Source organism: Scomber scombrus, chromosome 9 (assembly GCF_963691925.1).
Source record: "Scomber scombrus chromosome 9, fScoSco1.1, whole genome shotgun sequence".
NCBI lineage: Eukaryota > Metazoa > Chordata > Actinopteri > Scombriformes > Scombridae > Scomber > Scomber scombrus.
The window spans coordinates 3,797,802-3,824,350 of NC_084978.1; the positions used below are offsets into that span (position 1 = coordinate 3,797,802).

Here is a 26,549-nt window from a genome sequence, read left to right on the forward strand (position 1 = left end):
TGGATTAGTGGAACAGCTGCGAACTGTTTGTTTGTTCGAGGGAAGTTGTGATTTAAAGTCGTTCCTCAAAACAGACTGAGGCTGAAAGGCATGGAGGCTAACCCTGATGGAGGGTTACAGGCTGTAATTACACCGACACGCAGGAGCAGCAGATGAGCTCACTGCCCTGACCACCAGGATCTTCCAAGTCCAGGTTTGTAAGGATTTGTATACAGGGCAAGCTGTCGACCGCAGTATAGGTGTCTGAGTTCAGCCACACAGGGAGGAAACATAACAACCTGGGATGAGAACGTGTTGAAGTCTGTGGTCGGACAAAATCTGTACATGTTATTGCTGCATTTGGTTTGGTCCTGAATACAAGCAGATGACACATGCATGGTATCGTTTACCAGATAGTAAATAGACAGATGAACACCCATGGTCAATATTTTTGTGCATGTTTTTTATGTGTTTGCAGGTTTTGGATGACGTGAAGGGATGTGGCTACTAAATGAATACTTTATAGTATAATAGGATGTTTGGATGGTTCAGGTCTCTCCAAAAGACTTGTGTACAATAAAACTCAAGCCTGGTCTTTAAAAGCATAAAATATAAATCTTCTGCTCAACAGCAACCTCTGTGGTCACAAGTGGTAATTACAGGATGACGGTATGTTGAATTTTCCTTCATTTCACATTATTGTCTCAATTAAGTTGTGTTAAAGACGTCATCATTTATATGTGTTTGCAGTTTTTGGATGATGTGGAAGGATGTGGCTATTAAATATTATTAAATATTTTATAGGGTAATAACATGTGCAGATGGTTCAGGTCTCTTCAACAGATTTCTGAACAATAACATTAAGATTAAATTAAAGCTCCTAACTAAAATATTTAACTTTTGCTCAACAGCACCTACTGTGGTCACAAGTGGTAATTACAGGATGATGATATGTTGAATTTCCCTTCATTTCACAAAGATTGTCTCAATTAAGTCTCATTAAAGATGTCATCATTGGGTGATATGACTGAGAATGTTTGTAGTATCTTGTGAGTTGATATCTTGTAATAAATATATAATCTTTTTTTGTACTTTCAGGGGCTCTGTAGAATTTGACTAATTAAAAACTTTAAAGGACCATGTTGTACTTCTTAACTCTCAACTCAACTGACTCCATGAAAGAGAAGAACTCTGCAATGAAGTTAGTGAGATAGATACAATCCCAGCTGATAGGAATGATGGCCAAAATATGAAATAAGACCCCCTTTTTTTAAACATAAATCATCCCGCCAAGCCCTTAATTAGTATAACTATTAGCTTTGATATCTGACTCATATGTTGACTGACTGCAGCTCTATTTTAAGGCGTCCATTAATAAACCTCACTGATCCACCAGTGAGCCAATCTTTATAAACTCATGCTGTGCAGCCAAACAGTGTTCAAAACACCCAAAATGTATTTTAAACTCTAAAGGACTGCCCAAAGTTTTCAAATATACCAAATATGTTGCTAGATTTAGGGTAAATGTATTTAAAATGATGCCGAAAAATCATCTACAATATGTCAATTTGATGGAGTGGTTCAGCCATTTAGATTTGAATATTCCACTCAATGTAAATATCATACAATATGGTTTAAATGAAAGTGGAAGCAGAATAAATATGATTATGTAAGCCAGTGTGGATTTTTCCAACTGTAAACCGACTTAAAGAGGGGAGGGGGAGCTGTGATAAAGGAGGTAAATACTTACCTCTGGACTGAGTCAAAGCAGCAGACGTCAGCAGCCAGCAGACAGTTTGGTGACGTGTAAACCAGAGCTGAAGCTGCGGCTCGGACACAGTGTACTGACATCAGACACACACACACACACACACACACACACACACACACACTCACACACACACACCCAAACGATTTTCACTGTATCTGGCTCCCATCTTGGCACCACAAACACACACACACACACACACACACACACACACACACCAACACTCTGTCTGGACACATCAGAGGCTCGGACTCCAGGCAGTGCAATAAAAAAAAAAAGCTTACAGTGCTTTCATCTTTAAGCACATAAAACATAAACATTTTTTTTATGCTGAGGTGTGGATGGATGGAGCACAGATCTTCTGCCTGGTCTCATAACAACTGAGAACACTTTCACTTCCTCGCAGACAGAAAGTACTTTTAGAAGAGTTGAGGAGCTGGCAGGAACATATTTGCTTCACATTTACTTGGAAAAAGAACCTCTTAATTTAAAGACTTTCACCCACTTAAGCATTTAACAAATAAGAAAACATTAAATATGTTTGGAATACCTTTAAGAGATAAAACTAATCTTGTATATTTTTTACTCTGTTCAACAATAACAGCTTTAATAACCAGTTTTGGAAGAAGTACTCACATCATTCACTTAAAGCTGCTGTGCCGGACATTTGGCTCCCCCTTATGGCAGTGAGAGTAATTACAAAAACACAGTCGACACGTGCATACAAACGGTGAATACATTGTTTCGTTTGTAATTTAGTATCACACAATCACCATAAATTAAGGTTCACTACCAGATCAAATATTTGGAAAGTCTAGAAAAGCTGCACAATTTAAATTATTTTATCCCTCTTCAAGTAACGGAGAGCTAACCAGTTATTTGCCAATTTGGGAAACAGTCTGCATTCGTGCACTGAACTATCATCTTATTTATTAGCTAGACTAAATTACTAGATCGTCACCTTAGCAGCATAAGTAGGAGTCTTAAATCCTGGTCGCATACACAGACTCAAACGATCAGGCTTTTTTTTCAGAATCCTAAAGTTTGGGTGTGTTAGCGTTAAACAAGAAGTCAACTTCAAATACGTTATTTGAACACGTGCACCACCTAAAGAGGAACGTTATCTAATCTGGAGCATAGACTGTATATAAGAAATGGACGTAACATCCATGACGTCACCCATTGGTTTGTGGACTGCTGCTCGGAGGCCAATAGTATCGGATCTGAGCAGCGCCATCTTGAACATTTCAGGTGCATGCCGGGAAAAATAAAAACATGGATTCTACTTATATGGGCATCAGGAGGGGCATGAGGCGCCCTCCTGAACCTGTGAACCAATCAACCTGTCAATCATGACGTAGCCACGCCCTAATGCATACCCTGCTTTATCATCAAATATAAATTCAGGGAGGCCAAAATGTCCCAAATGAACATCATACTGCATTGAAGAAGGCTTTAAACTAGCGATTGAGACCATAAACACATTTTGAAAATGTTTACTGAGGTTAGAAATCAAGTGAGAAGTTGGTGAATTCTCCATTGACTTGTATAGAGACGGAAGTCCTTTTGACACCAAAACGGTCGCCCCCTGGTGGCCTTTTGATAGAGTGCAGTTTTAAGTTACCTCCGTGTTGGCCTCATTGCAGAGGACCGGAACTCCCCGTCTGGTGTTAAGTCAGTAGTTTACATTGTCTGCTCTGATTGGTGTGTTACTTTCTCCTGTTGCCACTATCCATGTATTGTTTTTCTTATTTCAGTCCCAATTGCTTGTTAAAATGAAATTATATAAAATGGGAAAGTCAGAGGACTTAGCTGAGGAAAATAGCCAGGCTTCAATTAGACACTGATTTTTTTCTAAGAAGTCAAAAACCTAAAAGGTTGGGAATCACTGGTTTAATCTTAATAATACAGCATATTTTACAGGATTTTGCATATTAATCTGTATAGTACATAAAGGTGTGGAGTTAAAGTGTAAAGTAACATACGGTAACATGGAAATTCTAAAGTACCGTTTTGAGTAAAAGGGTTCATCGTTCTACTCCTCCATTCACAATCTCTCTTACCAAAAAGGCAGTAAACAAGGGTATTCAATATAGGCTCTATTTAGCTACACAAATAGTATGGCTCTTGTTGTTAGCTTATCTTCGAGTAGGCACACTAATCTAACCTCAAATCCTAAAATATCTTCTGAGCTGTTGGTGTTATGAGTATAGTGCCTGGACCACCTGTCTTGAAGATTTACTAAAACTTGGAATTTGCATGAATAATCCTCTACTGATTGAAGCAATAATTCAAATAAAGCACCTTGAGGTTCTTGTTTTACCTTGTTTTTTAAAAAACTCCTGCCTTCACTTGTATAACTCACAGGTTCAAACACGCCTCTCTTTCGTGTGTGTTCAGCAAAAACTCTATCTGAACATTTAATCTCCTTCATCAAAAGCACAGAGGCGTCATAAAGGGAGTCTCCTGCTAGCTCGAGGGCTGCTGCTAAATGCCAACAGCCTGCTAGGTGTTGAGTCTAGAAATTAACTTCCAAGCAAAGGGAATCACATTTAATACAGTTAGTTGACTCAAAGTTGCTGATGTAGTATTCATAAATCATGACTGTGCGACACTGGCCTGGGTTGAAACTTGACATTCACGTTTCCAGACTTATTAGAGTAGTTAATCTTTCTTTATGGGTATCTTTGGCTGTTCCAGGCATCTCGTTTGTTGCAAGTTTCTTACCATAACAGTATATGTATATGTGTGCATGCATGTACATGTACATTCATGTGATTCTGAGGGTCTGTGTTTGCCTGTTTTTTTTATCTTTTTCAAAGATGGATCTGACACCAGCCTGCCCCTGGGTGTCCCACTGTGGTTATACATGTGTGCATATACATCTGTACATATGCATTTGTGTGTGCATGATGATATAAATGAGGACATGATCGTGTCGATAGCAGGAATTCGAGATAATCCGTATCACATTCCGATCTGATCTGTCTACATGTTCCGAAATATCTGATCCAGAGTAGGGCACTCTTTCAATTTTGGAATGCAAATCAAAACTGGAATCAGTCTTCATACGAGCCAAAACAAGGAAGCGGGAATAAGAAACAACAAAATACCACATGACATCATTGCAGTGTTGGGGGGCCTTCAGTCCTTCCCCCAAACAGGGTACAAATGTAGTTTATTTTGACTGATTTGCCACATCCGGTCTGTGTGAGTCTGTAAAGATGTGTTTGTTCTCCATCACTCACCTGTTTGCTAGTTTTCTTGCAACTTTTGCGGCCGGCAAAACCCCAAATATTAAGCAAATAAAGACAATTTCAACAAAACAAAAGCTGCTAACATTATCATATATCTCTCAACCTTTAGTCTTGTGAATTTCTAATTTACTTTAACCATTTAATCAAGTCAGATCATTTAGTAAAACTGCAAAACACTCCAAACTCTAGCTTGTATTTGATTCTTTTACCCTTGTGGTTTGATGGTTTCATTAGCAGTACTGTGTTTACATTACATTCCCTTTGATTTGAACTACGGACTAATGTCGACATGAATTTCCAGCCAGGACAGGATGATGAAATTCCTCCTAAAGGAGAGGAAATATACAGCAGAAACTCCCAGAGAGATGCAGAGCTACTGGATGTAACCTCTTGCTGATGGTTGTGTTTGTTTTGGCACACTGGACAGGATCTGACAGGCCTCAACCAACCCAACCCATGGGACACAAACACACGCATACACATTCAGTATATTACCTGTTACTGGTCAGTTAAGGACACAGTGTGTACATGTGTGTGTGAAACAGATATTTTAGTGTGTCAATATGCTAATATGCTAGTATTTACGTTCAACTCAAAGCACAGCTGAGCCTGACAGACTTTTTTTTCAGGGCAGACGTTTTAATACAGGTGTAATAAATGACGTGAATCATTGCTGCTTTTTCTTGGCCTTCGTGCCGTGCATGGAGGAACACTGGCATTGCTTACTGGGACACTAAAGTATTTTTCCTGCTTAGCAAGTCAAAATGTCTGTCCTGAAAAAGGTTTATGATGATGTACAATCTAATGCTAAATGTAGAGCTGAGCCTGACATGCTGCGTCTGAAAAGTCCAAAGAGAGAAAAAGAAAAGACTACAGGAAGAAGTGTTTTCATCTGAGTATTACATGGGTTAATAATTATATATTAAAGTTTTTTTGGAATTTGGAAAATGTGTAGAAATAGGGTGGAGGCCTCTGGCACAAAACACATGGAGAAAGGAAAAAAGTCTGCGGCCATCAGGGAAGGGAAAATTTAACACATTTCCTTTTCCTTATGAAGTTTGACACACACGTTCCATGGCGCTCTATATGCATAAAATACAATCGCCTTTATGTGGTGAGACATTAAAAAGACTAAAAATGTCATCTTTTTTATGCATGAAAGCAGTTTGCATATGCAGTGCTGTGTTTCTCCATTGAAAGCAACAGCACATGAGCACACAAGCATAAAATCACAAATTTAATCATTACCTACAAGTTAAACTATATGATTAACTGTATTTGGACATTAAAGCCTCACTATGTCTCATCTGATTACCTCACTGTGACTGAAACTCTGTTATTTAGACTAAAGGATGAATGCATCTGAAAATTGTTGTAACTTTTTGAAAAAACAATGTATATTTAGATGCAGGGATTAGTGGTAAGAAAATATACAGGGGTTAAACAGTATAAATGTCTTTGAAGAGAAATTGTCCCAAACTGTGCGCCGTTATCTCAATTTGTACAATTCATTGGGTTACCCCTCTTTATACAATGGCATGTTTTTCGCCTTTGGACATTTATCAGATTTGGATGCACAATATTGCATTCGAACTAGTTTTTTTAAACCATGCTGAAGCCTTTACACCCATAACTCTTACCCTAACCCTAACCCTAACCCATTTCTTTCTGGACCTGGATTTGTACACAGGGGCATTGTGATGTTGAAACTGGAAAGGGCCTTCCACCAAACTTGAAAGCTCAACTATCATTTCTTATGCTGTAACATTAAGATTTCCCTTATTTAAAACTAAACGTCTCAGTCTCAAAACCATGAAAAACAAAGGTCAGGTATTATCCGCTCCACTGCTTCACTTAATGGAAATTTCAAGGCTGCTGTCTATTCACTCAAAAGGATAATAAGAAAAAGTATTCAACATACACAACAAAAGTGTGTTAATCATTGAGCGTGGACTCAATATGGCAACCTGCTGGTCAACATTGGCTTCATGATGAAAGCAAACAGGCTGTATTTGCCTCAGTATATTACATTAATTGTATCAACCGTGGAAAGGCAGAAGCCAATATTTGTTAGTGGAAGTATTCAGATATATCAGAGCCAGTCACACAGTATGGTAGTTTTAAAAAAAAGTGTTGTCTTTACTCTTTGTTCTGTTCTTCAGCTTCACCATCATTGAGTTAGACACATGTCACACCTGTAGGCAACAACTATCTGTGGATTATGTGCCTTGCTTGAATGGTGACGCCATAATTTATATCTTTAAATTGTTAAAAAAAACCTTGAGGAACAGAAAACTAAACTAACACCAGATGACTGCAGCTTCTTCCAGCAAAAAGAACAATTAATGGACATTATCCACTCGGTCAAACTATCAGACCCGCTGAAGAGAGACAGTGTTTGTGTGTGTGTGTGTGTATGTGTGTGTGGGAGGGTAATATGAGGAATCCAGTGACTGTGCTGACAACCCTGTTATCTGTGGAGTTTGTGCTGTACACAATGAGTCTCTGTTCGCCTCAGTGGCTGGTTCAGACCGAGGGGGCCAGCGAGGGACTCTTTGCCCTCTGCAGCACTTACCAAGGCTTCTCCAGCTGCACTACGTTTCCAGCCTGGCTGGGTAAGCATCCTTTAACTATAATGCCAAAAATATATAATTTATTGCACTTTTGACGTACTGATGTTTTTTAGGGGGGTAGTCAGTGCAGGTACAGTCAGGTGCAGGTGATGGGGTTTATACATATCGGATGAAAAACAGAAATATTTAACATTTTTCATTGAAATTAAAAACTCACGTTAAAGCTACTATAAGAAACCTGTATTGCTCATTGTAATTAAATAGCTGAATTGTGCAACAAGTGTATGTGGGTGGGGCTTTCGATCATTTCACATGGTCTTAATCTGCAGACGGAGACGTGGAGATTGATCTGTTGACATGCAGCAGCTGTTATGGTTTCATCCAAAGCACTTCTTGTGTATGTTGCTCAACAAATTAAGCATCAAAATTAACATGAATATTTGTGTTTTAACCTTTGTATATTGTTCATAATTAGTCTCTACACCAATTCACATTCATTAAATCCCCATCAGTCATTAATAAATGTTTGATTACTCCTTAACGAAGCTGTCACAGAGCAAACAATGGAACAAAAAGACATTCACAATCACTATATTACAGTCAAGGAGAACATTATTATAGAATATGATGAATATAACATGTTTGAATGGTGATTTTTTAATTGTTTTAATAAATGCAGGTCAAATTTGAACATTTGCATATACAACAATGTGTATCAGCTGCACAAAAATGTAAAAAAATGTATATTTCTATTTTCCATTTTTGTATATTCGGGGTCACATTAAGAAAAAGTCCACCTAAAAGATATGTGTATTGGGGTATTTCTATAGCTCTCAAATGCAAAAATGGGTCAAATTATACCCTGAATAATAATGTTAAGGTTAAGAGGCAGTAGGTATATTTCATTTTAATAGAATTAACATATTATTATTCACATATAAATACGTTAATTTGGCAACAATATGATGTAAGCATGTTAACAAGACCTTTTTAATTTTCAATGATCACGTAGTACATTTTATTATATGCTAAATGTTGCATATTAAGAATTAGTAGTTGTTAACGTGTAACTTTTGGCACATTAATATGCTGATATACTGCATGCTAAAACTACAATTCAGGTCAGAGCACATAAAGACCAGCTGAGTCAATGTCTTAATAACACTATTGTCAATTTGGGGGCCTATTCAACAAGTATGTCAGACTACATTTTGACCACTTTAGAGGGTTTTTCCATGATGGTGCACAGTGACAATTTCATAATCAGGAATGTCAACAACCACTGAATCTGAGGCATCAAAGATCATGTTGAACTTGATTAGAGAATGCATATAAAATCGGACATGCTGATATCTCCGTTGAGGCCGTTTTAGTAAAGCTGTTTCCTCCTAGATGTTCAGACATATGTGGGTCCAGATAAGAGAATCTAACCAACCATGGCTTGTTGTAACATTTTAAATCGGTTACTTGCAGGTAGCTACAGTTTGTCCTGGATGTTTCTGTCTGCCTCCAGTCTGCTGTCTCTGGCCGCTCTGCTCACCGTCAGACCTGCTCTGACCAGAGGAATGAAAGCCATCGCTGCTCTGATCCTCAACATCATCACTAGTATAACACACAGCTGAATTAATCTGTATATTTTCAACTGTATACAAGCAAAACATCACTCAGCATCTCCTTATCCAGCAAGGCCAGCTTGTCAGTAATTCAAATGGCCACCAGGGGGCGCCACCAGTCCCTGTTTATATACAGCAAACAGTGAATCGAGCACAAAACTGTACATCCAAAGCATATTTGAATATCAGTGAATGCAATGTTTTTTGTCTGTGATACCATAACCACACTATAAAAACTATAAAATGGACTTACTGTTATTATATTTACAGTCTCATTTGTATTTTTACTTAAAGCTCTATTTAATATATCTTATATTACTGTATGAAATCTAACTTAAAATGTATTTGACACTGGCAAACCACAATTATGATTATATCTTTTTTATTGTCACATGGTGCTCCATTTTTGAGCAGAAACTGATTTGTAAGCTCTCCCTGGTCCATTTAAGAACACTAATGTCTGATATGTCAGCATTATACTTCTTACATAATGTCAGCCAAACTTTAGTTGAGATAGGCTATTTTGTTCCTTATGAAACAACAGGGAAAACAGAAAATTGACATAACAAAAGGGAAAGCTAATTTCTGCCTGTTTTTTAATGTAGGATACTGTATCTAGACAAATTCACATTCACCAAAAGGATATAATGGAGCTTTTATTAACCTGCAAGTCAGGAAACATGATCTCCTGGTGTCCTCTGATCACTAAGCATCATGGGTTAAATATCTCTTTAACAGTTATCTGTCCTATATAGTTACAGCACATAATGAGGATATTTAATGTAATCTTTATCCTCTTCTCCTCTGCAGTCGTTCTCTGTGCCGGTGCCCTCGTCTCCTTCTTGGTGTCGATCCAACAGCAGGAACCTGAGCTGCTGAAGCACCTCGGCTGGACCTTCTACATCTGCTGTGCCACCCTCCTCTACGCCTTACTGGTGACAGTCCTGCTTGCCGTCATCCATGGCGATAATTCACGGATCGAACCAGCTGTGGATCTGTCTGTGATAGCGGCCTGATGAACAGACAGACTGATATTGTATAAAGTGTTTAATGTCAAAAAATGTTCTATGTTTCAGCTTTGAATTCTGATTATTCTACATTATCTGTTATATTCAGTATATTTCATGTATATTTACTGTGTCACATTGCTCAAGAATAATAGGCAACTGCAATATGGCATTAAGTATCATGTGTATATAACTTTATAACTTTTTAAAAGAGCATATCTGTATCCAGTGCTTACCTACCTCTGAGGTCTCGTTTGTACTGCTGTAAAATAAAATTTCCTCCATGAAGGATCATTAAAGTTTTATCGTTAAGTTTGCGATTGTGAGATTTACATAGACATGATTATTTAACACCCATTTCCTGAAATATCTGGTCCATATGAGGCATGGTACAGAACTGAGACACCTGTGAGGCCTAATTTAATCACATAAAGTTCATTACTTTGCATTTTATTACTGAATCTAACAGCTGATGATGTGCCTGAGTTGATTAATTTAGTCTGGAGGTTGTTGTGGAAACTACATCTAAACTGTGTCCTAGATGACAATTCACAGCGTTGTGACTTATGGAAAAGGAGTCTCTTTTAAGCAAACTCATGTTGGGATTTTTTTCTGCTGACAGAAATAACACAGGTGGCAACAGTCTGGACCATGTGCTTCAGAGTCACATGGCGATTTGGTTTTATGATGATCGTCGATAAGGAAAACAAGTAAATGTTTAATCCCCTACGACTGTGCTGAGTGGAGTGGGAGAAGCACACTGAATAAAAAAAACTACCTGTCCCTCAGCTCTGCACAGAAAATAAAGAGATACAGCAGAAAAAGATGATGAGTGTGCATATCTTGATCACAGAGCGCCTCCCAGTGGTCGTATGGTATGGAGTCATTATGCAACATAATTACATTTAGCAGCGAGGGTACAGCGGTCAGTGTGGCCTGAACCTTTTGGTTAACAGAGACTCTCAAACCAACCAGCTGGATATAAAATGGTAAAGAGATTAGTTTTGCAACAGTGAGTTTACAGATATAAGTATAATAGCATATCTGGATAGCAGGAGCAAGATAAATAGTATTTCTGAAGATCTCAACAATGTAGCTGTATAAAAATGTATTATTTTCTTAATTTCTTTTTAGAGGAAGAGATGGAACAACAATAAAATAATCTTTGCCACAAATTACACTGAACATTTCCTGATGAGGATCCCAATATTATACTTTCACTCACCCAAAATGATCAGCAATTTCTAACAAAGACAAATTATATCACCACTATAATAATCCCCTTATTTAATGTTGCATTTCAGCTCAGTTATCATTGTTCAATTCACTTTTAAACAGATCTTACAGGTTTGCTTTTTTTTTAATAAACCATAAACTTGATCAGGTAGGTAATAGTCCTATAAAATGTCATAACAAGTTGTTTAGGTTTTCATATCTGGACGCTCATATGAATGAGACCTCAGTGGAAAGATGAGCATGTTCATCTTTATTTGCATTTTCTGATGTTTCTGACTCATTTATAGTTAATGTTGACATAGAAGTGAGCTCTGACATACTCGTCGAACAGGCCCAATATGGTCAGGATCAGCTCTTAACTTTCGGACATGGCTCAACAGACCTAAGATGGTCTTTATGTGCTTTGAGCCAAATATTAGTTTATGAGCATGCAGCATATCAGCATGTTACTGCGGCAACAGTTTCATGTTAACAACCACTAAATTTGAATATGCAGCATTTAACATATTATATGATTTACAATGTGTTCTTTAGCACTTTAAAGTTACAATACTAACATTATAACATTAGTAAATTAACATATTTGTACATTAACATTAAAATGGCAATCGCAGTGAAAACCACATCTACTTCGTCTTAAAACACAAATATGAAGACTAAAAATGATTGATAACAATAAAACCTTTTCTTGGGATGACAGTATCTGTAAAACTGCTGGTTGTGTTTATTTTACTTCTAATGCCCAAAAGTGGCCCAAAAGCCCACATTTATTTTTTAATGTCCACCAGCAGGATGTGGGCTATTATTTACATATATCTATATATAAATACTTAGGAGCTTGCACATTTCTGCGTGTGGACACTCTCTTTTCCCTCATTGCTATTTTTTTATCCTGCTTTCATACCAAACTATGGTTTGGATTTGCACCTTTTTCACCATCAGGAAGTGCACGTTGTTGTGCACGTTCAGTGTGTGTCAGAAGAGATGCTACCCTGTTTTGCATGGGAAAAAGGTGCCTGCTTATTATCATATAGTGATGTAGTTGCACCATAATGTTAAGTTTATTCACTCGAAAAGCTGTAAGCATATTATGCTTAATAAACACAATATTAGATTCAGGTTTATGACATTCTCATGTTATTTTCTATTTCAATCAAATGAAATTTGAATTTACGTTGTGCTGCAGGTGTGTCAGGGGAGGAGTCGGGAGAGGGCTGGATCAACTTCTAGAATATAAGTCACCATGTGAAATCAGATCAAACAGATCACACTGGAAGCTCCAGTTCGAAGCCACACTCAACTTATCTGAACTACACAACTTTTCCAGGTAAGGACAAACTAGTGGAGAGACAGGGAGAGAAAGTTGTAACATTGACTGGGACAGTTTGATCAAATATAGAATGAAATGTGCCGTTGATTTTATATTTTCCCTCAGGTTGACGACATGGCCTCTCAGCTACAGATGCCTGCCCTGGGTCGACCTTTCACCTTAGGGATGCTCTACGATGCTCGCAAAGATGCACTGATCCCAGGTAAGACATTACTCATATTACATTACACTGAAAGCTGTATATAACTTAACAAGGTGCATACTTTTTGTAACAAGCAGTGGCAGAATGTAACAAAGTGTATTTACTCAAGTACCTAAGTACAGTTTTGAGATACTTGTGATTAATTGAGTATTTCAATTTGATGCTACTTTATGCTCCCACTCCCCGCTATGTTACTTTCTACTCCACTACAGTTTTAGTTACAACACATTGTGAAAGATGAAACCATTGGTTTCCAAACTTTTTGTCTTTTGACGTCTTACATAAAGCAGTTTGTAGTCAGGCTCACATTTCAGATGTCTATGAGATTTGTACAGCTCCACCAAATAGTGATTTTTCCTCTAGACTTCTCACATGGTTTCATTTCAATAAATGTTCCAATGGTCCAATATTTCAGCAAAAATCTAAGAAAAATTATCAAAAAAAATAAAAATTATCTATAGGGGCAATAGATGATGTGAAGTTACTTTAGGGGCAGACCCTGGACCAGCATAAGTAGCAAAGATTAGATCATTGGTCGATTAAGTAGAGAATATCATTTAATTTATTGGAACATAATATATCATCATCAAAAATATCATGTTGATTCATGTGTGGAGTTTGCACATGATCTTTTCTGATTTCATTGACAGAAATGTGAATTAAGAGATTAAACTAAAATTGTTGACTATATGAGCATTTATGTATTTATTTAATTATTTATTTTGGGGAGAGATTCCACAAGAGAATTTTTGCAACAAGGCTCATTTACTGAGAGAGGGGCCCATTTTGCACCAGTTGTATGCTTAATACCTTTACAGTAATACTATAATACATAATACCTTATTTAAATATGTGCAAATGCAAAGGAGCATCAAGACTCAATTTGGTTGTTAAGGATGCTTTGTGGGTGCTTGGCAAATTATATGCTTCCTTTTTGTCTTAAAATAGGAAAAGGTAAGACATTTCAAATTTCCAAAGCCTTCTTCAAAACATTGAAATTGATTCAGCATAATGTTTTACAATTTCTTTTTGTCTTATTTGTGCAGTCTTGGCAGCTGCAAAAGTCGTGCAATGTTTTTGTGAATTGCCCCAACAGCGTTCAAATCCTGTGCCATAGTTTCTCAGCAAAGGTTAAGAGTAGTATAAGAGGGTAGCCACAATATCTACAGCTATGTTGATAGCAATAATCATATCCACAGGCACAGCTTCAGGCACAGCACAACCAACAGGCAGCAATAACAGCTGTGATTACAGTGGCGGTATACTGTCAGAACTTAGCAGCTCGGAGTCTGGAAGTTATTTACTGAGTAGGAAGATTAGCTGTATGTACTGCTGTTCACTAACTACTGTTCATGTTCATCTTGAAGCTTTGGTTTTTACTCATTTTAATAGACTGGTGATACTTATTATTTTCTACAGGTTTCACATTGTGGGATATCAACACTTTACAAAAGAACACAGTTGATGAACCAAAACGCAGCCAGGCCTTTCACATTACAGCATCTGACTCCATTGAATCCAAGTCCTCTCTGCTGAATGTTGAAGCTTCTCTGAAGGCAAGTTTCCTGGGTGGACTGATCGAAGTTGGAGGATCTGCCAAGTACCTGAATGATCAAAAGAAATTCAAGAATCAAAGTAGAGTGACGTTACAGTACAAAGCTGAAACCAACTTCAAGCAGTTGTCCATGACTCAACTTGCAAACCTGAATGAGCAACAGAAAGATGTTGTTCAGAAGACCTCAGCAACACATGTGGTCACTGGCATCACTTATGGAGCAAATGCTTTCTTTGTATTTGACAGTGAGAAGTTAGATGCTAGCAGCGTTCAGGACATCCAGGGCAGCATGGAAGCTGCGATAAAGAAGATTCCAAAAATAGATGTTGAGGGGAAAATTGACATCAAGCTGACTGAAGAAGAAAAAGCCATGACAAACAAATTCTCCTGCAAATTCTTCGGGGATCTCTTTCTTGAAAGCAATCCTGCAACATTTGTAGATGCAGTGAAGACCTATGTAGAGCTTCCAAAGCTACTGGGAGAAAAGAAAGAGAACGGTGCTCCACTGGAGGTCCGGCTTATGCCATTGAAGAATTTGGATTCCAACGCTGCTGAGTCAAAGGGTGAGATCAGCCGTGAAATACTGAACAAAGCTGAAGACACACTCGAAGATCTTAGGCAGATGGAAATGAGATGCAACGAATCTCTGGCTGAGAGCGTGTCAGAGAACTTTCCACAGATTCGCAAAAATCTGAGAAGTTTCCAAAGACAGTGTAATAATTACACATCTGCACTCCAACAGACCATGGCGAAGACAGTCGTCTCCATCCGTGAAGGCAAAGAAGATGAGAGCTCACTGACGAAACTCTTGGAAGACAGGGACAAGTCACCATTCAGTCATGATAAACTAAGCAAGTGGATGAATCACAAAGAGAGAGAGATCAATGTCGTTGGGTCCTGTGTAGACATGATGAAAGGAACAAACACAAAGATCGTCCCAAATCAGTCAGAGTTAGATGAAGAGGTTCTTGCTCGAGGTGTAGAAGATGCTCTGTGCTTTGTCTTCACCTCTCTGGAAAGTGCTGACCCCTGCTGTGATGCCATGAAGAACTACTTGCATTCACCTGAATTAAGATGTATTGGTAAAGACCACTGGTACTTCTCAAATGAAGTGTTAACCAAAATGAGAGAAAAAGCCAATGCTTTCCATGATCTTGCCAAACCTCTCAAGAACAGCAGCACTGTCCGTTTCCTTGCAACAGCCACAGCAAATGAGAAATACAAAGGAGCGACCATCTACCATTACAATGAGGGCATTCTGATGACTGATAATTTTTCAAGGCCTGCCGTCCCCCCTGTGGAGACGATCACAGACAAAACTGCTTTAATGTGGTGTAAGTATTCATAAGGATTCATAATAGTAATATATAACTATTAGAACATAAATTAACAGATTGTGTTTTGCTCTCCTCATCAGATGCCTGTGATCTCTCCCTGAACCCTAAAACAGCAAGCAACTACCTTATTCTTTCTGATGACAACAAGAAAGTGACACGAGGAGCATGGCAGGAATATCCTGGTGACCAAGCGAGGTTTGATTATTGCTCTCAGGTGTTGTGCAAACAGGGGCTGACTGGGCGCTGTTACTGGGAGGTTGAGTTGAGTGATGGTTATGATGAAGATAAAGGTATAGGTGTCGCATACAAACAAATTCCAAGGAAATGGGGAGAAAAAAGTTATTTTGGAAGTAATGATCAATCATGGGGTTTTTGCGTCAAAAAGACAGACCTCTTTACAAGGTACAATCACAATTTGGAGTATCCCTCTTTTCCCCCAACTGGCCTCAAACGTGTTGGAGTGTATCTGGACTGGCCTGCTGGCACTCTGTCCTTTTACAATGTCTCCTCCAACAAACTGAGTCACATGTACACCTTCAATGCTCAGTTCACACAGCCTGTTTACCCAGGCTGCTACATTTACAGCAATACCGGCTCTCTGTCCTTTGGCCCTGTAGAGTAAGAACAGTGACAAAGTGATGAAATGATTCTTGATCTGTCTTTAGACTCACCGACCATGGTGGAGTGTAACTAATATATTTACTCAAGCACTGTATTTTCTCATATTATCGTTATACTTCTGCTCCACTACATATCAGAGGGAGATATTATACTTTTTCTTATCCATAGTCACTGGTTACTTTTAAGATTTAATATTTGATGTGTTAAACATATGCCCACTTTATAACATATGCTTCGTTACTATAAAGACCACCCAACAGAAACTCAAGTGTCTCTCCTTTCATTTAGAAATTGTTCTTTTTTGTTGAATTTCATGATATCGAGACTCTGTAACACCACTCACTCACCAAGGATAACGTTTCATCTGTGGCAAAGTCCAAAGTCGGGTTAGGTAACAAGATATTTTATATTTGCTTTTACCTTATTAAAACTTTACATTAGCATTAGTTTAGACTTGAATAATTGCATTTAAATATTTTGTTGATTTTGAAGTCATCTGATAGTACTATAATGATGTGTGAATATTTTTTATTTCCAAGTTGATTTTGTTAGTGTAATAGCTACATGATAAATAACATTATGTCACCACAATAGCGTCTACAGGAAATACTGTATAATCTGATTATGTTTTAGGAAAACAAAAAAATGTAAAAAAAGAAAAAAGCACAAAAAAAAGAGATAATGCATTTAAAGGATCTATATTACCAAAATATCAACAATGATTGACGAAGTGATGCTTACAGTTTTATGTTTTAATCTTTCTAACACAAGTATAATGAACCACTCAGGAAACCTCTGCAGGTCTTTATTTATCTGATTGTGGCTCTGGACCTTCTGCTCTGAGCCTGACCAAGAGTCCATTTACTCACTGTGGTGATCTGATGCTGCAGTCACAACATTGTCTTTAACATAGTGTTTGATTTTGAAAATGTTGCTGATGTTTATAGAGCTGAAGATCTGCTGGATTGTAATTTCGTAACATTTCTGTAACACCTGTTGGACATCTGTAGAACACCAATAAAGTGAAGTCCTGAGTTGACCACTGTGTGAAGTTTGATTATTTGCGGTTTGTGGGGAAAATCCAGTTTGGAGTAAAACTTGAATAACACATAAAGAATAACAGAGTTTTAACATCTATTTTGTAACTAGACTGGTCCATTGGCTCAGACAGAGTCTCCTCAAACACACTGACACACCTCTACACCTTCCACACCTAATTCACTGAGTCTGTTTATCCAGTTATCTGGGTGAAATCTAATAGTCTTGTCCTAAATACATTTTAAATAGGAGCATTGAGAGCACAAACATTTTGCACACAGTTTTCGGTTGATTTTCTACTTGTAGGGCCTTTTTTTACTTATACAATGTTGTTAAACAGCAGCACAAAAATAAAACAATTAAAGATCCCTATTCATCTTTATTGCCATTTTTTCATCCATACTGATTTTGATACAAAGCCTGCTTCTCAACTAAGCTTGTAGTCAAATATAAACAATCAACTACAATGGTCCTCAGAGAATGAAAAATATTGAAATGTCATACATCTTGAAGGGCCACATTCACACACTGTTTAGTTTAACCTTTCACTGTATGAACTGTATGTTGAGACAACCTGGATTTCATCAGTCTACTCATTGATTGGTTCTTGGTTTGCACAGATTTGTCTCTTTTACAATGGTGGTCTAGTGTCTTCTTAGCTGATCTTCAAGAAATAGAGACACTTCATGGAGATCTCTGTAACCTTGCATCACATCTATTTATTTTGTAATGCACCATGTTCAGTATCATAAATTTGAACCATAATTTTGAACCCTCAAAAGACCTTACCAATCTTCCCTTCTCATCATGAGTTCAACCCACCTGTCACCAAATAACTGTAGCATTTGTTACTCCCATTTCCCTACCACAGATGCAATACATATTAAAGGACAGCAGGGGGAGCCCTTCAACCATGCATACCTGATGCATACCCATAAATTACATCAAAATAATTAGGTGAATACTCTTATACACATAAAGGTAATTAATCAAACAACAATAATGTCATAATGATATAATAAAGTAAGTCAGAACATGGTGAAATGGCTCCACACGGTGGTGTATGGGGGAAATGCTTTTTGGACAGCAGGTGGATTTTTTTGCTGCATTACTGTGAGTGACAGCTGCAAAAAATGGTTGCAAGCCTCCAAGTATCCAGCTCCTGTAACATACAGTATCAACAGTCCAATTTAACCCCCTTCAGTTTCATGTCATTCAGTTTGTTTTTGAGTAAACATATAGTAAGGTCATTTAATTATTTTCAAAATGTTTATTCATACACCGTTAATAGCCTTCTGTGGATTTTCCCAACAAACAGCAAATAATCAAACTTCACACAGTGGTCAACTCAGGATTTCACTTTATTGGTGTTCTACAGATGTCCAACAGGTGTTACAGACATGTTACGGAATTACAATCCAGCATCACCAATATTTTCAAAATCAAACATCATGTTAAAGACAATGTTGTGACTGCAGCATCAGATCACCAGAGTGAGTAAAAGGACTCTTGGTCAGGCTCAGAGCAGAAGGTCCAGAGCCACAATCAGATAAACAAAGACCAGCAGAGGTTTCCTGAGTGGTTCATTATACTTGTGTTAAAAAAATTAAAACATAAAACTGTAACCATCACTTTGTCAATCATTGTTGATATTTTGGTAATATAGATCCTTTAAATGCATTATTTCTTGTTTTTGTGTGCATGAAAAACAAAACAGCAACAACTGAACGTTAAAAAACAACAGATAAAACTTTGTCACTCCTCACATATTACTTGAGTTACTTAATATCCAACCATGTTTGAAAGTAAAGAAAAAGGTCACCTCCCTCCTCTTTTCTTCCTCTTCGCCTACTTCACATGCATAAATCTAGATAAAGATAAATGAACACTTCTAATGTTAAGCTACAGGTGTTTCAGCTACTCAATATTTCATCTTAATCATCATTATATGTTAGTAGATACTAAATGAATTGCTTTGCATGGGCTAATCAATGTGTAATGTAGCACATATTCATTTCATATTGATAAAAGTAAAAGACAGTTAAACCACATATATCATGTTTCACCAGGACATTTTCAGTGTAATTTGTGGCAGCGATTCTTTTCTTTTCTTCCATCTCTTCCTCTAAAAAAAATTAAGAAAAAATAATACATTTCTATACAGCTACATCTTCAGAAATACTATTTATCTTGCTCCTCCTATCCAATATAATGCTGCCATTAAATCAGATATACTATTATACTTATATCTGTAAACTCACTGTTGCAATACTAATCTCTTTACCATTTTCTGGTTGGTTTGAGAGTCTCTGTTAACCAAAAGGTTCAGGCCACACTGACCACTGTACCATCGCTGCTAAATGTAATTATGTTGCATAATGACTCCATACTTCGACCACTGGGAGGCGCTCTGTGATAGATATGTACACTTTCTTGAGAGCTTTTGAATGTTAAAAAAAAAAAATACAATTTATCATCTCTTTCTGCTGTATCTCTTTATTTTCTGTGCAGAGCTGAAGGACTGCTAGTTTTTTTATTCAGTGTGCTTCTCCCACTCAGCACAGTCGTAGGGGTTTAAACATTTACTAGTTTTCCTTATTGATGATCATCATAAAACCAAATCGCCATGTGACTCTGAAGCACATGGTCCAGACTCTTCAACTGGAAGTCTTGTATGCAAAAAACTTGGATATTCTGACATTATAAAGTAGCTTATTTGCGAGAAATAAACTCACAAATTTATGAGAAATACAATGTCTTTTCAAAGATTTAGGACGATTTGGTGATTCTGGGCAAAGATAACAAGTATCTCCTTATTGTTAAACCGAGCTGAAAAGTACAATTTGATCAGTTCTTCCACAGCAGGCATAATGCACTACAAGTGACATCTCTCCAGTGTTGCAAAGTAAGACTTTGTGAATGCTTGACACAATAAAACACCTTTTTGTTGTTTTTTCTCGCATATATTCTTAGTTTTTTCCTCAAAATATTACCTCCCTCCTCCAGGTCAGTGTTTTTTTTTTTTTTTTTTTTTAACATCTATGGCCCTTATACGTCGCTGTATATATATGTGATCCTGGTGGTTCTGTGTGTGTAACATAGCGTCTAAATAAAACAATAAAACAGTAAACTACAACATATTGAAACAGAACTGATTTTTATTTCCGCTGTTCATACACAGCATTTCATGACAGAAAGGAGAAAGTGTCTGTCTTTTCCCCAAAGTACAAAAAAAAAAAAAAAAAAGCCCAAAGTAAATTACAACAAGGGCCTTACTAAAACAAAACTGTATGTTAGTTCATCTCTATCAACGTGATTTATCTGATTTTGTGAGGTTAGTTGATTATCGTAGTGTAAACTGTAATGAGTCAAAAAAGGGAAAGAAGTCCAGCAGAAGGTCCCTGAAGGGAAGAGAGATGGACGACCCCCCCCCCCCCTCGGTGCAGATCTACATAAATACATGGAGCCTGTAGGGATGAATTTTAATGATGTCAAATCCAAATAAAATATAATAATACTGATGCAATAATTTGCTGCGTATTTTAGGATTAAGGGAATGTACTTTTAAACCGCTTGTGTCCCATTCATGCAGTTTTATAGTGAAAAACGCTGATGCTCTTTTTTGATTTTACAGCTGGCATTTAAATGTAAAGCCCTGCCTCATTCCCCCTTCCTCTGTTAATGATGAGATGAATAAACACACGAGTGCAAAGTCAAAACAAGACGTCTGGAGATAAAATGACAAGATGCAACAAGGCTGTGTCCTCCTGCTAAATGGAGGCATGCTGGAGGATAATTGGACAGTGATGACAACACAGTTATAACTTAATCACCTCTGGCTGTTTCACATGGAGCAAAAACAAACAAATTAGCGGATGTCACAGACAGTGTTGCACATAATTAAGACAAGGAAGTGCCAACATGATAATCTTTGGGTATGTTGTTATTCTTCACTCTCTGCGTTTCCTGGCTTCGTGAATCCCAACACTGATAGAAGATCTGCATCCAAGGAGAAGGGGAGGAGGGGGTTTTGTTGTGCGCTTGAGCATTTAAGTAGACATGTGACAGGGTGGTGGGTGGGTGGGGGGGGTGCACTCAGGGTCCATCAGACTCTCCCTGATGGGTAAAGAACTTTAAATCCAGTATAAATCTTCAGTTTGCGTCAGCAGCAATTACTTCCTGAAGAAAGGAAAAAAGTCATTAGTTGCAAGTCTATTAAGCTTTATTTTAATTTATATGACATTTACTGCAGCAGAAGAGATGAATAATGGGCTTTTTTTTTTTTTTTTATTTCATTGTTATTTTCAGATTTTTTTGTTTCAATGCATCTACTTTCTACCTCTCTGAATCAAGCATCATTGTTTCTAAAATATAAAAATAAGGAGTAATGCTCTCCGTCTTCCATCATTATAATATAACCACAGATTTACAATAAGCTTATGGTGTAATAAACATAAAACTAAACTATGAGAGGGGGACTTTTGTCACTATCATGTCACCTGTTGTACACGAGCAGACTCCTTCATTTGGTGCCGTTGTACTTGACCTCCTTGCCGCATTTCTTCAGCGTCTCCGTGAGGACGTCCACGTCTTTGTCGGACTCGATCCAAACCAGTTTCTTAGGCAGGTCGATCTCAAACTTCACATCTGAGACACAGGAAGACACACAAAGAGGCACATTGTTTTCAAATCAAGGAAAGACAAGACAGGGCTTGCGCCTTGCGTAACAACACTTACGAATATGATTAACCACAAGAAACTCATTTTTGAGGTGTTATTTCTGGCTGCATTGCTCTAACAACATAAAACGTTCATCACTAAATAATTGCTTAAATTCACTAACGCAGATCAACTCTGACGGTGTAATATGATCTAAAGGAAGATGTTTCTTTTAAGGGCAGAGTGTGTTTCATCAGAACAAGGAAAACATACCAGCAACCTGACTGTTTTTTTTACAAACTAAAAAAAGCAGAAGTGTCACTAAAGCACTCAACATTTTAATGACGCAGCCAAATAAAACAAAAAAAAAACATGCCACAGCCATCAGATGACTCGTTGGCTGACTCGAAATTTGTAGCCAAGAAGTCATGGGTTGGGTGTGTGATGCAATCAGCCTGTGAACTCTTTGAAACTGTATTTTCACTTGTCTATGTGTGTGTGTGTGTGTGTGTGTGTGTTTTCTCTGTGACAAGACACAGTGTTGCTTATCTAGCCACGGGAGTCACGAAATGGCACACACTGATGTTGGGATACATCAGGTAGAAAAGGTTAGAGAGTGTAATGAAAAGTTACTATTAATTTTATTGTTATATTTAATCTTGTCGGGTTGCACACTGACAATCACAGGATAGACACTGAAATCAAACCTAAAAGAAATGCCCATAATTACTTATTTTAATGGCAGGAAAACCATGCAGGTTTATCTTTAAATTAGGAATAAAAATGTGTAGTATTATTTCATTACAGGTGTTACAGAGTGATGTTATATATCAGCTATTATGTCGACAGATTTAAACACAAATCTGGCATGGCTGGTTGATATCCATTAGTTTCATAAACAGACAAAACCGGGAGGCTGATATATGTATGTTTATGTAATCCTTGTAGTCATGTGGGCGTACTCTGCCTCCCACTAACTGTGACCTACCTCATCTCCTCTGACCCTGCACAGAAAACACTGATGGATGTAAATTCATCTTGGTTTAAATTTCGCTGTCGTGCATGCTGCTTGTAGTTTGATGTGTGGTCTACTGCACATAGGACACTAATCAGTTAAATAAGGATCACAATTTTCAAATTCTCTTTGACCCGTCAGTCTCACCTCCCAGCTTGTTGAGGACTCTGGTCACAGCTCCGGAGCAACCCTCACAGGTCATCGCCACCTCAAACTCGTGCTTCTGTTAAAAGAGAAAATCATGTCCTGTTATGTCACTGTGCCAACATGACACTGCACTTCTTGGGGAGGAGAATAATGAGCCACTCATTATACTCATTATTGCTATGATGTGATTTTATACACTATGATGTCAAATTTCCCAATGGGACAGCAAAGTTTGTATTATCTAATTTTATATAGATGCTTTATTGATCCAAAAGGGGAATTACAATGTTAAAGCAGCCATTTGACATAATCCAAAAATCATGACGTAGAATAGATAAATATATATAAACACACATTTTTTGCAATGCAGTTATCCAACACTTGTGATAAAGATATGTTAAGATAAACTTTATTGTATAAAATGGAATCAGCACTGGGATAACTGGGAATTATATGATTATACAGTAAGTTCCTATAAATAATAAAACACATACAACAACAAAAAACACATGTACGTATAAATTAAACTTGCATTAAGATCAAATATACAAAACAATGTTGCCTATATAACTTTTTTTAATTATCTGCACATATCTGTAATAGGCCAATATCTGCAGATAATATAGGCTGACCAAAATATAGATCTGGCTCTATTATGTGCCATAACTATAAAGACAAACTCAAATATAAAAATAAACGTAATAACTACATATCAGACTAGATATATACTTTAACTATCATATTACTATTTACTGACTGTCCTCAGGTGGATACTGCTCAGGATTAAGCTGCATGACTGGATGTTAGAAGTGAGCATTTACAAAATATATGTAAATATAATAACAGTATATACAGACAGAAGTTAATTAATTATTATTATAATTAATGATTATTAAAGTATGAATCTGATATAAAAACAAATGGATAATAAAATAATTAATAGTCATGTGGTGAGCAGACTCGTGTTAAACTGAGTTATTGCTGGTAACTATTGTTGTCATATTAGTCCACTTTCCTATTACATAACCGTTTAACCCTTTTAGTTTTAGTTTTACCTTAAAACTTTAGCATTAACCCACTAAACCTCACAGCTAGTTTAATAGCTACACAGGCTAACTTACTATCTCAACTAGCATTACCTGATAAAGCTTTAAACTTTACAAATAATACATAATAAAGGTCGTAACAACTCACGGTCATGTTTGCAGTGATGTAGCTCAACCTGACTGTAAAACCAGCTGTGCGTTTTCTTTCTGCCTGATTTACAAGTGTTGAAACTTCTGCGTCTAAACCTGGTTAGCTGCTAACAGTCAAGCTAGCTGTCATTATCAAACCAGACCACTTCCGGTTTGAACAGCCACATTTTAATTTTTTGTGAATTAATATGCGGTATTTAAATGTCGCAGTTGTATTTAATTAAAAATAACAATATACACTTATACAACGCAGTGTGTAATAATTATAAACTCATAAAAATAAAATAAAGAATTTAACTGCTACTTTATTATGCCTGCTTACTTCCGGTTTTATTGTAGCGTCATGACTGATAACAGTCAAGCTAACTGTTATCATAGAGCTGTTATAGTCAAAGCAGACTATTTCCGGTATGAACAGACGCTTTTAAATGTCTGTGCTTAAACATACAGTGTTTAAATGTTGCAGCTGTATAAAAATTAAGAATGACAAACAAAATATAGGTGTATATAACGTAGTGTGTATTAATTAAACACTCACAAAAATAAAATAAAACATTTGACCGTTTTTTATTTTGTTAAGCTGCTTAACATCCGGTTTTAGTCTAGTGGTATTATGGCTGATATCACTTTATCTATTCCCTAATAATTGAATGGCAGCCTCCCTTTCTTCTTTTTTTCTGCTAATTTTAAGATCTTTGTCACCTTTAATGTCTTGTTATGTAGCTATCAAAGCAAAACACGCCAGATAAAGGATGAATAAATGGGGAAATAAACTGCATGTACTGTGACTCTAGACTAAAGCCACATTATACTCTGCCTGTTCCGGTGAGCAAACCAAGCGCTTCCTACACCATCTATGGTGGCAATGCAGTAAAGTAATATTAATATTAATATTAATAAGTTTCACTTGCATATTACATTTTATTATGTTTTGATTAAATAACATTTAAAAAAAAAGTATAACTTGTTTATTTTTATTTTTTACACATTAACAAATTTCTTTTTTTAAAGAAAAAAAAGGACACACTCATCTGTGGTGGCAATGAAGTAACATAATAGTGATAATGGACAAAAAAATAAATGAATACAAATAATAATAATATGTTTAACTGGCATATTACATTTTTTTATTTTTATTTTTATTTTTAATTTTTACGAAAAGTATAACTTGTATTTGTTTTCACATTATCACATAAAAAAAATTCATCCATGGTGGCGATGAAGTAACATACTAATATTATTATGTTTTTATTTTTTATTATTTGATTAAAACAAAAATAATAATTTGTTTGACGTTTCAGTGGCATATTGCATTTCCTTCAGTTTGAGTGTGTTTCATAAACATGACAAATTATTCTGCCAGCATTTATTATTATTATTATTATTATTATTATTATTATTATTATTATTATTATTATTGCCAAAGCAAGTGTAAAATAAAAATTAAAAAAATAAATATATATATATATACACTGTAAAATTATAAAACATACTATAAGAAGAGACCTAGTAGAATAAAAGATCAGCAAAAATAACTAAAGTTAAAGTTATTTAAAACGTTTTAATCCGTGTCTATGACAACTGTGCGTCGAACGTCAACGACACACACACACACACACACACAGTCGCCGTCGTGACGTTGCCACACCGCTGGCTGCGTGTTACGCGAGGCAAACCGAAGAGAGAGAGAGAGGGAGAGAGAGAGAGAGAGAGAGAGAGAGAGAGAGAGAGGAGCTTATGTAATATATATGCTATATAAGACTATAAAACATACTATAAAAAGTGACCTAGTAGAATAAAATATAACTTAAAATAAGAGTGTAAACTGTATAAATAACTTAATTTAACATAAAGTTATTTAAAACGTTTTAATCCGTCCCTATGGCAACGGTGCGTCGAACGTCGCCGTCGTGACGTGACCACACCGCTGGCTGCGTGACTCGAGGGAAGCCGAAGAGAGAAAGAGAGAGCGAGAGAGAGAGAGAGCGAGAGAGAGAGAGACGGTAAAATATCAGC

The 26,549-nt window shown here is 36.8% G+C and overlaps 2 protein-coding genes across 3 annotated transcripts; one reads left to right on the plus strand and one right to left on the minus strand.

The window, feature by feature from the left end:
• Positions 1-12,877: 12,877 nt before the first annotated feature.
• Positions 12,878-17,695, plus strand: LOC133986376 (stonustoxin subunit beta-like). Its single transcript, XM_062426197.1, has 5 exons — positions 12,878-12,965; positions 14,385-15,854; positions 15,938-16,475; positions 17,426-17,445; positions 17,628-17,695. The coding sequence occupies exons 1-5, from the start codon at positions 12,878-12,880 to the stop codon at positions 17,693-17,695; spliced, it is 2,184 nt and encodes a 727-aa protein (XP_062282181.1).
• A 3,284-nt stretch (positions 17,696-20,979) lies between these two features.
• On the minus strand, positions 20,980-24,662 carry atox1 (antioxidant 1 copper chaperone). Of its 2 annotated transcripts, none has more exons than XM_062425507.1 (4): positions 24,532-24,662; positions 23,338-23,413; positions 22,016-22,163; positions 20,980-21,695 (listed from the first exon to the last, which is right to left on the minus strand). In XM_062425507.1, the coding sequence occupies exons 1-3, from the start codon at positions 24,535-24,537 to the stop codon at positions 22,039-22,041; spliced, it is 207 nt and encodes a 68-aa protein (XP_062281491.1). In that variant the 5' UTR covers positions 24,538-24,662; the 3' UTR covers positions 20,980-21,695; positions 22,016-22,038. The 2 variants fall into 2 exon arrangements, with proteins under 2 accessions (XP_062281491.1, XP_062281492.1); XM_062425508.1 differs by having other exon boundaries at positions 20,980-21,691; positions 21,996-22,163.
• Positions 24,663-26,549: the final 1,887 nt, after the last annotated feature.

Bases quoted from the DNA above. Each gene is read 5' to 3' on its own strand.
- LOC133986376 (XM_062426197.1), top strand. From the start codon at position 12,878: ATGGCCTCTCAGCTACAGATGCCTGCCCTGGGTCGACCTTTCACCTTA. The intron at 15,855-15,937 runs GTAAGTATTCAT...TCTCCTCATCAG, and splicing joins CAAAACTGCTTTAATGTGGT to ATGCCTGTGATCTCTCCCTG. The intron at 17,446-17,627 runs GTAATTTCGTAA...TTTTGTAACTAG, and splicing joins AGCTGAAGATCTGCTGGATT to ACTGGTCCATTGGCTCAGAC.
- atox1 (XM_062425507.1), bottom strand. The intron at 22,164-23,337 runs GTGAGACTGACG...CCTGTGTCTCAG, and splicing joins AGTCCTCAACAAGCTGGGAG to ATGTGAAGTTTGAGATCGAC.